Source organism: Lithobates pipiens, unplaced genomic scaffold, assembly GCF_037356315.1.
Source record: "Lithobates pipiens isolate NorthernLeopardFrog02 unplaced genomic scaffold, aLitPip1_a1.2 Scaffold_27, whole genome shotgun sequence".
Lineage (NCBI taxonomy): Eukaryota > Metazoa > Chordata > Amphibia > Anura > Ranidae > Lithobates > Lithobates pipiens.
Genome location: NW_027507788.1, coordinates 213,882,934 through 213,895,136, shown reverse-complemented (window position 1 = coordinate 213,895,136; position 12,203 = coordinate 213,882,934). Strand labels below are relative to the sequence as shown.

General features: G+C 45.2%; 1 protein-coding gene across 1 annotated transcript in view; it reads left to right on the top strand.

Annotated features, from left to right (window-relative positions):
• MEGF6 (multiple EGF like domains 6) overlaps nt 1-12,203 on the top strand; it is a 531,150-nt gene that overhangs the window by 129,737 nt on the left and 389,210 nt on the right. The window contains exon 4 of the mRNA XM_077458226.1: nt 9,473-9,577. Within this exon, the coding sequence (XP_077314352.1) occupies nt 9,473-9,577 (105 nt within the window). The remainder of the gene's footprint in view (nt 1-9,472; nt 9,578-12,203) is intronic.

Sequence of the window (12,203 nt, the reverse complement as noted above, 5' to 3'; positions counted from 1 at the left end):
ATCAAAGTCCCCCCTGGGGATGGTGTCGGGCTGTGATCATTGTATGGCTGTGATCGTTGTCGGGCTGTGTTTATTGTCGGGCTGTGATTGTTATCGGGCTGTGATTGTTATCGGGCTGTGATTGTTGTCGGGCTACAATGGGTGTCAGGCCGTGATGGGTGTCGGGCCGTGTTGGGCTGTCATGGGTATTTGGACCATGATGGGTGTTGGACTGTGATGGTTGACGGGCCATGATGGGTGTTGGACTGTGATGGGTGTCGGACCATAATGGGTGTCGGACCGTGATGGGTGTCAGACCGTGATGGGTGACGGACTGTGATGGGTGTCGGACCGTGATGGGTGTCGGACCGTGATGGGTGTCGGACCGTGATAGGTGTGGGGCCGTGATGGGTGTGGGGCCGTGATGGGTGTGGGGCCGTGATGGGTGTGGGGCCGTGATGGGTGTGGGGCCGTGATGGGTGTGGGGCCGTGCTGGGTGTGGGGCCGTGATGGGTGTGGGGCCGTGCTGGGTGTTGGGCCGTGCTGGGTCTGGGGCCGTGATGGGTGTCAGACCGTGATGGGAGTCGGGCCGTGATGGGTGTCGGGCCGTGATGGGTGTCGGGCCGTGATGGGTGTCGGGCCGTGATGGGTGTCGGGCCGTGATGGGTGTCGGGCCGCGATGGGTGTCGGGCCGCGATGGGTGTCGGGCCACGATGGGTGTCGGGCCACGATGGGTGTCGGGCCACGATGGGTGTCGGGCCACGATGGGTGTCGGGCCTGTCGGAACGTGATGGGTGTCGGAACGTGATGGGTGTCGAAACGTGATGGGTGTCGGAACGTGATGGGTGTCGGAACGTGATGGGTGTCGGAACGTGATGGGTGTCGGAACGTGATGGGTGTCGGAACGTGATGGGTGTCAGGTCGTGATGGATAGGTGTTGGGACGTGATGGTTGTCGGGTCGTGATGGATAGGTGTCGGGACGTGATGGGTGTCGGGCTGTGATCCATGCTGTGGTTCAACCCCCTTGCCTCCTCTATTTTAGGGTTCATTGTATTCTGTTCTGTTTTACTCTATTATATTATATTCTTTTATTTTCTATTCTACTCTATTCTTTTCTATTCTATTTTATGCACTTCAGAAATGTTTAATTCAATTTGAAAAATATTCACATTTTATTAGAAAACAATTTGAATTTCATCCAAAATGTTTGTTATTTCGGATTTGTTTACTTACTATTGTACTATTCCTATTACTCACTATTGTACTATTTCTATTACTTACTATTGTACTATTCCCATTACTTACTATTGTACCATTCCTATTACTTACTATTGTACTATTCCCTATTACTCACTATTGTACTATTCCCATTACTCACTATTGTACTATTCCCATTACTCACTATTGTACTATTCCTATTACTCACTATTGTACTATTCCTATTACTTACTATTGTACTATTCCTATTACTTACTATTGTACTATTCCCATTACTTACTATTGTACTATTCCCATTACTTACTATTGTGCTATTCCCATTACTTACTATTGTAATTCGGATATTTGGATACATCAGAATTTCCAAATAACAAAAAATGTGTATGATTTGGATTCGGAACGAACTGCACATGTCTAGTGATAACCCAGGAGCAAAATTCTGAAGTAGGGAGAGTGCGTTGTCTGCAGAGGTGTGCCAGCAATGAGGCAAAGTGTGCCTACCACCTCAGACGGCACTCATTGGTGGGGCGGCACTGGGGCCCAGGGGTTTTACCCTGCATACACAGGGTGTTACTGAGTTTGTTATTAATAGGCTGGCGGCTGGGAAGCACAGCGCCATTGGTCGTTATGATGCAGGCCATGTTGGCTGTGTTAACAAATGTCCGACACAGATCAGCCCCCAGTCTGATCACTGAAAAAGGAGACTGGGGAAATGCTTCCTTCTACCTGCAGCAGACTGATGATGTCATCTTTTAGGCAAAGTCACTGGACTGGGGCTCAAGGACGGCTTTTTTTATAATGATAAACTGTGTCGTTTTTCTGATAAGTAATAGCGTTGGCGTATATTGTGACACGTCAGGAATTTATGGAGTTGCTGAGCGCTCCGCTTTAATAAGTCATAAAAAAAAAAAAAAAACACTAAAACAATCATTTCCATTCTAAATAACTCTTCCTATATAAGATCCATTGACTGAAGTGTCACACAAGCGTAGGTAACGATGTGACATATTACTTTACCGCTTCCGAGGTCCCAGCGGACAACATCATTCTTCCGCGCCGCGTCCGTCCACGCCTCAGTAAATCTGCAGATCATTTAAAGAGAAAACGCCAGTCGGGGCGTCGGGCCGAAGGCTAAGAAGTATCCAATCTGAAAATCCCATTATGAAGATGTTTGTAGCGGGAAGAAATCTCGAGAGGCAGAACGCTTCTGCCGATAAGGGAAGAAAAGAAGAAGAAGAAAAAAGTAACATTTTTTTTTTTTTACATGTTTTATCAGAAGAAAATGTTACACGGCGCAACGGTTAGAAATTATGTATATTCCATACAATAGCGTCAGATATTCACCATCGACTTCCATTCGATTCAGATTTTTGTCAACAGCTGATATCAGAGGAGCAAAAGTATTATTAGGTAAAATATGGATCTGATCGACTAGAAGGTCGTTATTTTAACCCCTTCGGGTCTAAGGGTAAAACAATTCGTAACCGCTTATGTCGAGTACACACGATCGGGAATTGACAATTTTTTTGACAATTCCTTTATTGAAAAAAAAATCTAAAAAAACACGAAAACAATGTTCCCCGATGCAGATCCATTGTCAATCACGACGTCTGCCTCTGATTGGCTCTAAAAGTGATCAGTCACTTTGAACCCCGCCCCCTGTCTTCTTTCTCTGTAAATGGAGGAGCGAGATACTTAGCATCTCTCTCTCCTTGCAGAGAAAAAAAAAAAACGTTTAAAAAAAATAAAAATAATAATAATTGTAAAAAAAAATATCTAGATCAAGGTTTGATTTAGGTCAATGTCAGGGTTAGTGTTTGGGTCAGAGTCAATTTTTTTTTTTTCTTTTACAGGATTTTTTTGTTGTTTGTTAATGTAGTGTAAAAAAATGACAGGAGGTAGTTTTTGACAATTCCTTTATTGAAAAAAAAAAAAAAAAAACACAAAAACAATGTTCCCCGATGCAGATCCATTGTCAATCACGACGCCTGCCTCTGATTGGCTCTAGCAGTGGTCAGTCACTTTGAACCCCGCCCCCTGTCTTATTTCTCTGTAAATGGAGGAGAGAGATACTTAGAATCTCTCTCTACTTGCAGAGAAAAAAAAAATAATTGTAAAAAAAAAAATCTAGATCAAGGTTTGATTTAGGTCAATGTCAGGCCGCGTACACACGCGCGGACTGTTCGCCCAACTTTGTCCGTCCAACAGTTTCGGCAAACAGTCCGCTCAAAATTAGCATGGACGGACATGGCCACACACGACGAACGAACAGTTTGCTGAAACCGTGCGCGATGACGTGAACGGCACGTACCACGGGACGAAAAATACGACGTCCTATACACTGCATTATAACTTTCGGCGTGTAAATCCTTTCTGAGCATGCGTGGAACTTAGTTTGACGAACAAGCCTACACACGGGCGGACTGTTCGCTCAAACAAGGTTTCAGCGGACAGTTTTACGGAATTTCCGAAAAACCTTGTTCGTCAAACTGTCCGCTGAAAGCCCACACACGAGCGGACTGTCCGCCCAAACACTGTTCAGCGGACAAAGTTGGGCGAACAGTCCGCCCGTGTGTACGCGGCCTCAGGGTTAGTGTTTGGGTCAGAGTCAATATTTTTCTTTTTTTTTCTTTTACAAGATTTTTTTTTGGTTTATTAGTGTACTGTAGGAGGCAGTTTTTGACAATTCTTTTATTGAAAAAAAAAACACAAAAACAAGCGTGTAAAAAAATAATAATAATAATAATAATTGTAAAAAAAAATATCTAGATCAAGGTTTGATTTAGGTCAATGTCAGGGTTAGTGTTTGGGTCAGAGTCAATTTTTTTCTTTTACAAGATTTTTTTTTGGTTTATTAGTGTACTGTAAAAAAATGACAGGAGGCAGTTTTTGACAATTCCTTTATTGAAAAAAAAAAACACAAAAACAATGTTCCCCGATGCAAATCCATTGTCAATCACGACGCCTGCCTCTGATTGGCTTTAACAGTGATCAGTCACTTTGAACCCCGCCCCCTGTCTTCTTTCTGTGTAAATGGAGCAGAGAGATACTTAACATCTCTCTCTCTCTCTCCTTGCAGAGAAAAAAAAAAGTGTGTAAAAAAAAATAATAATTAAAAAAAAATCTAGATCAAGGTTTGATTTAGGTCAGGGTTAGTATTTGGGTCAGGGTCAGTATTTATTTTTTGACAAGATTTTTTTATTAGTTTATTAGTGTAGTATAAAAAATGACAGTAGGCATTTTGGAAAATTCCTTTATTGAAAAAAACCCCACAAAAACAATGTCACCCCCGATACAGATCCATCATCAACCATGACTCCTGCCACCACCGCCGACCCAAAAAAAGAAAAAAAAGCATGTAAAATACATAAAAAAATGCAAAACTTGCATTTTTGGTGCGGGTGCATTGACGTCTATTACACACAAGTCGCAATCTGCTGCAGGAAAAAAGAACCCCAGACCCTTTCCAAAAATGCAGCCGCTGAAAAACGCAAAGCTGTAAACGTGTCCCATAGGAAACCATGTTAAATGAACTGTAGAGCGTTTCTGCAAACTTCAAAACGCACAAAAAAAACGCATAGGTGTAAACCTAGCCTAAAACTTCTGGACATTACCATTTAGAAGTGTCTTTAATCATCTTTTTGAGTCCTCCCCCTTTTGTACCAAGCTGCTGCATATACGCAGCTCGGCGACGAGGATTTATAATGGGCGCCGTGGACACATTTGGGCCGTAACGTGTCCCAGAAATTTGCAGATTTTAGTCCAATTTTTTTTCTCCTACAACAAGCGGGATCTGCCGAGAGGACATGGCCGGGTTTCGGCAAAATACCGGCCTTTTTTTTTTTTTTCCTTAAATGCAGCCAGCGTGTTCCAGCTTAGCAGAAAACGTATAAAATAATGGAAACCATGCGCAGGTAATCCTCGGCGCTGGGGAGCGAGCAGCACACTGCGTCCATTGTCTCAGTGCAAGATGATATGTCATAGGGATTAGGCAGACTAATATATTCAGCAATCTCTCTCTAAGGCATTAAGGCAGAAAAAAAAAAGACATTATTGCTTTGCGAGTGAGGCTGCGGATTCGGGCGGGGGGCGGGGGAGGAGGGCGCTCTGCTTCAGGTCTTTCCTAGGTATGGTGAGCCTGCAATCACCCAAAGATCGGGGAACTACAAGACCCAGTATGGAATGGTCAACCCAGGACTCAGCAACTCTCTAGGGCCCCGGTGTCCAACCTGCAGCCCGGGGGGTCACATGTGGCCCTTTGGCATTTTTTGGCCCTGCAGGCACTCATCTGTGTTTCCCTACTGCCCTGTTGTAGCACTGATCTCTAGCAGTTTCATGTAATGGGTTCCCAGTCCATGAAGCATGTCCCCAGTCTCCAACATCTTGTATAGCACGTCTATGGTCTCTGACCACCTTTTGTATCATGTCTGCAGTCTCTGACCATCTCTTGTATCATGCCATTAGTCTGACCATCTCCAGAAGTATGTCCTCAGTCTCTCACCATCTCTTCTTTCATGTCCCCGGTCTCCAACATCTTGTCTAGCAAATACGCAGTCTTTGACCACCTCTTGTATCATGTCTGCAGTCTCTGACCATCTCTTGTATCATGTCCTCAGTCTCTGACATTTTCTGTATCATATATGCAGTCTCTGACTATCTCATGTATCATGTCCGCAGTCTCTGACCATCTCATGTATGATGTCTGTAGTTTTTGATCATCTCATGTATCATGTCCGCAGACTCTGGCCATCTCTTGTATTGTGTCTGCAAACCACCATCTCTTGAATCATGTCTGCAGTCTCTAACCATCTCTTGTATCATGTCCTCAGTCTCCAACATCTCGTCTAGCAAGTCCGCAGTCTTTGACCACCTCTTGTATCATGTCTGCAGTCTCTGACCTTCTCTTGTATCATGTCCACAGTCTCTGACCTTCTCTTGTATCATGTCCACAGTCTCTGACCTTCTCTTGTATCATGTCCACAGTCTCTCACCTTCTCTTGTATCATGTCCACAGTCTCTGACCTTCTCTTGTATCATGTCCACAGTCTCTGACCATCTCCTGTATCATGTCTGCCATCTTTGATCATCTCCTCTATCATATCTGCAGTCTCTGACCATTTCTTGTATCATTTCCTCAGTCTCCAACATCTCGTCTAGCAAGTTCGCAGTCTTTGACCACCTCTTGTATCATGTCCACAGCCTCTGACCATCTCCTGTATCATGTCTGCAGTCTCTGACCATCTCTTGTATCATGTCCTCAGTCTCCAACATCTTGTCTAGCAAGTCCGCAGTCTCTGACCATCTCATGTATGATGTCTGTAGTTTTTGATCATCTCATGTATCATGTCCGCAGACTCTGGCCATCTCTTGTATTGTGTCTGCAAACCACCATCTCTTGTATCATGTCTGCAGTCTCTAACCATCTCTTGTATCATGTCTGCAGTCTCTAACCATCTCTTGTATCATGTCCTCAGTCTCCAACATCTCGTCTAGCAAGTCCGCAGTCTTTGACCACCTCTTGTATCATGTCTGCAGTCTCTGACCTTCTCTTGTATCATGTCCACAGTCTCTGACCTTCTCTTGTATCATGTCCACAGTCTCTGACCTTCTCTTGTATCATGTCCACAGTCTCTGACCATCTCCTGTATCATGTCTGCCATCTTTGATCATCTCCTGTATCATGTCTGCAGTCTCTGACCGTCTCTTGTATCATGTCCTCAGTCTCCAACATCTCGTCTAGCAAGTCCGCAGTCTTTGACCACCTCTTGTATCATGTTCACAGCCTCTGACCATCTCCTGTATCATATCTGCAGTCTCTGACCATCTCTTGTATCATGTCCTCAGTCTCCAACATCTTATCTAGCAAGTCTGCAGTCTTTGACCACCTCTTGTATCATGTTCACAGCCTCTGACCATCTCCTGTATCATGTCTGCAGTCTCTGACCATCTCTTGTATCATGTCCTCAGTCTCCAACATCTCGTCTAGCAAGTCCGCAATCTTTGACCACCTCTTGTATCATGTTCACAGCCTCTGACCATCTCCTGCATCATGTCTGCAGTCTCTGACCATCTCTTGTATCATGTCCTCAGTCTCTGACCATCTCTTCTGTTATGCCGATAGTTTTGTCAGCGGCTACACTTAAGGCCCCCCTTATCAAAAATGCTGACCACCACCGCTTTAGGGGATCGCTGGAATGTGTTGTCAGGTTAATCCTTTGGCTTCAGCACTTTCTGGGTTGCTGACCTGGTACAAGTATGCAGATAAGGAGTTCTGACATTTTTTCTGACTTTTATGTCCCGCATGCTGGTTCCAGGGCGGTGATTTGTAAGGCGGACAGCGACAGGAAACTTGCATTGTCACTAAAGGCAGCCCATGTAGTTCTTATGTTCATAGGACCCATTTACTTCTTAAACGCATGTTATGTCGCACAGTAACGTATCTTGAGTTAAAGCAGTCACTTAAATTGAATGTTCTCCTGATGTACCCTATAGTGTGCTGGAAGTTGGATGGGACCATTGTTTTCCTCTGCGTTGTGGTGCTACAATGTAGGTGCGTTACCTTAGTGCACCGGGAGCTATTTATATTGAATGAACCCGCAATGCACTAACACATGCTGCGTGCAAGACCACGCTAATGGCACCTTGGTGTAACTAGACCCTTCACATCCCTTCAATGGATTCTGTCCCGGGAGAATCATAGTGGGTGCCATTGCCGTCCTCCCCTCTTTAGAATGCTAGTTCCCTGGCTGTCACACTGATGCTTTGGCTTCAGAGCAATACGAGATTCTGAAACTTTTCTGACACCCATTGACAATCAGGTCCACAATGGCAGCCAAAATCTTTTTTTCTGGAATGAATTTATGTAAAATATTAATAATTTATACATTCTTATATAGGAAATGAGTTGTAATGCAAGCCCTCACTTACATTGGTAGATGCAAGCACTGTAAAGTTATTCATCCCTAAACTACAGCAACAGCTCAGCTCACCGTTCAACTCCTTCCAGCAAAGACTCAGCAGCTCATCTCACCCTGTTCAACCCCCCACCCCCACCCAACATCGACTCAGCAGCTCCGCTCCCCCTTCCAACAGTGACTCAGCAGCTCAGCTCACCTTGCTCCCCCTCTCAGCAGTGACTCAGAAACTCAGCTGCCCCTGCTCCCCCCTCCCAACACCCAGCAGTGACTCAGCAGCTCATCTCACCCTGCCCCTCCCCCTCTCACCCAACAGTGATTCAGCAGCTCCGCTTCCCCTCCCAGCAGTGACTCAGCAGCTCAGCCCCCCGCTCCCCCTCCCAGCAGCTCAGCTCCCCCTGCTCCCCTCTCCCAACAGTGACTCAGCAGCTCAGCTCACCTTGCTCCCCCTCCCAGCAGTCACTCAGAAGCTCAGCTGCCCCTGCTCCCCCCTCCCAGCAGTGATTCTGCAGCTTAGCCTCCCCCTGCTCCCCCTCCCAGCAGTGACTCTTCAGCTCCGCACACCCTGCTCCCTCCTCACCCACCAGTGACTTAGCAGCTCAGCTCATCCTGCTCCCCCCTTCACCCAACAGTGACTTAGCAGCTCAGCTCACCTTGCTCCCCCTCCCAGCAGTCACTCAGAAGCTCAGCTGCCCCTGCTCCCCCCTCCCAGCAGTGATTCTGCAGCTTAGCCTCCCCCTGCTCCCCCTCCCAGCAGTGACTCTTCAGCTCCGCACACCCTGCTCCCTCCTCACCCAACAGTGACTTAGCAGCTCAGCTCACCTTGCTCCCCCTCCCAGCAGTGACTCGGCAGCTCCGCTCACCCTGCTCCCTTCTCACCCACCAGTGACTCAGCAGCTCAGCTAACACTGTGCCCCCCCCCCCCCCCCCAGCAGTGACTCAGCAGCTTAGCCTCCCCCTGCTCCCCCCTCCCAGTAGTGAATCAGCAGCTCAGCTCACCCTGCTGCCCCCTCCCAGCAGAGTACATACATACAGAACAAGAACAGATACCGAGAATTACACCCAGCATATAGGAGAAGAGAAGTAGTACTATGCAGAGTCCATACATACAGAATAAGAAAAAATACTGAGAATTACACCCAGCATACAGGACAAGAGAAGTGGTACTGTGCAGGTTTGCAACAGCGGCTCAACATAAAAAAGCAGCCTTTGGATTTTCCAGAGTCAGTAGTGACCTGCACTGCACATCCCCAGCAGGCTCTAGTAGTAACAATCTGGTTGTGGGGGGGGGGGGGGGGGTTGCAGGGACCTCGGTGCACAGAGATGGTAAAGCTCTGAACTCTGCTCTTCTCTTTTGCAGCCGCCTGCAATGCCGGCATTTGCTTCAATGGAGGAAATTGTGTAGAAGGATCATCCCAGCGATGTCTCTGTCCCTCTGGATTTCAAGGGCCGCGCTGCCAGTACGGTAGGTGACACACAATGTATTTATATATCACAGCTTCCTAAACTTTAGGAGGTTGTGCCATTTTGTCCTGTGCTCTGCATTGTGGGAGTGTTCAGTTGTCCTGGATGCACATGCGGCACGTCACTCTCACAGGCTCCAGTGCTGTGCCGCAACTTGGAACATAAGAAGTGGTACTGTGCAGAGTCCATACATACAGAGTAAGAACAGATACTGAGAATTACACCCAGGACAAGAGAAGTAGTACTGTGCAGAGTATATACATAAAGAATAGGAACAAATACTGAGAATTACACCCGGCATACAGGATAAGAGAAGTAGTACTGTGCAGAGTCCATACATACAGAATAAGAACAGATACCGAGAATTACACCCAGCATACAGGAGAAGATAAGTAGTACTGTGCAGAGTCCATTCATACAGAATAAGTACAGATATTGAGAATTACACCCAGCATACAGGATGAGAGAAGTGGCACTGTGCAGAGTACATACATACCACATAAGAACAGATACCGAGAATTACACCCAGCATACAAGACCAGAGAAGTAGTACTGTGCAGAGTCCATACATACAGAATAAGTACATATACTGAGAATTACACCCGGCATACAGGACAAGATAAGTGGTACTGTGCAGAGACCCTACATACAGAATAAGAACAAATACTGAGAATTAAACCCAGCATACAGGACAAGAGAAGTGGCACTGTGCAGAGTACATACATACAGAACAAGAACAGATACCGAGAATTACACCCAGCATACAGGAGAAGAGAAGAAGTACTATGCAGAGACCATACATACAGAATAAGAACAAATACTGAGAATTACACCCAGCATACAGGACAAGAGAAGTGGCACTGTGCAGAGTCCCTACATACAGAATAAGAACAAATACTGAGAATTACACCCAGCATATAGGAGAAGAGAAGTAGTACTATGCAGAGTCCATACATACAGAGTAAGAACAGATACTGAGAATTACACCCAGGACAAGAGAAGTAGTACTGCGCAGAGTCCATACATACAGAGTAAGAACAGATACTGAGAATTACACCCAGGACAAGAGAAGTAGTACTGTGCAAAGTATATACATAAAGAATAAGAACAAATACTGAGAATTACACCCGGCATACAGGATAAGAGAAGTAGTACTGTGCAGAGTCCATACATACAGAATAAGAACAGATATTGAGAATTACACCCAACATACAGGATGAGAAAAGTAGTACTGTGCAGAGTCCATACATACAGAATAAGAACAGATACCGAGAATTACACCCAGCATACAGGAGAAGATAAGTAGTACTGTGCAGAGTCCATTCATACAGAATAAGTACAAATATTGAGAATTACACCCAGCATACAGGATGAGAGAAGTGGCACTGTGCAGAGTCCATACATACCACATAAGAACAGATACCGAGAATTACACCCAGCATACAAGACCAGAGAAGTAGTACTGTGCAGAGTCCATACATACAGAATAAGTACATATACTGAGAATTACACCCGGCATACAGGACAAGATAAGTGGTACTGTGCAGAGTCCCTACATACAGAATAAGAACAAATACTGAGAATTAAACCCAGCATACAGGACAAGAGAAGTGGCACTGTGCAGAGTACATACATACAGAACAAGAACAGATACCGAGAATTACACCCAGCATACAGGAGAAGAAAAGTGGCACTGTGCAGAGTCCATACATACAGAATAAGAACAAATACTGAGAATTACACCCAGCATACAGGACAAGAGAAGTGGCACTGTGCAGAGTACATACATACAGAACAAGAACAGATACCGAGAATTACACCCAGCATACAGGATAAGAGAAGTAGTACTGTGCAGAGTCCATACATACAGAATAAGAACAGATATTGAGAATTACACCCAACATACAGGATGAGAAAAGTAGTACTGTGCAGAGTCCATACATACAGAATAAGAACAGATACCGAGAATTACACCCAGCATACAGGAGAAGATAAGTAGTACTATGCAGAGACCATACATACAGAATAAGAACAAATACTGAGAATTACACCCAGCATACAGGACAAGAGAAGTGGCACTGTGCAGAGTCCCTACATACAGAATAAGAACAAATACTGAGAATTACACCCAGCATACAGGACAAGAGAAGTGGCACTGTGCAGAGTCCATACATACAGAATAAGAACGGATACCGAGAATTACACCCAGCATACAGGACAAGAAAAGTGGCACTGTGCAGAGTCCATACATACAGAATAAGAACAAATACTGAGAATTACACCCAGCATACAGGACAAGAGAAGTGGCACTGTGCAGAGTCCATACATACAGAATAAGAACAAATACTGAGAATTAAACCCAGCATACAGGACAAGAGAAGTGGCACTGTGCAGAGTACATGCATACAGAACAAGAACAGATACCGAGAATTACACCCAGCATATAGGAGAAGAGAAGTAGTACTATGCAGAGTCCATACATACAGAATAAGAACAAATACTGAGAATTACACCCAGGACAAGAGAAGTAGTACTGCGCAGAGTCCATACATACAGAGTAAGAACAGATACTGAGAATTACACCCAGGACAAGAGAAGTAGTACTGTGCAGAGTATATACATAAAGA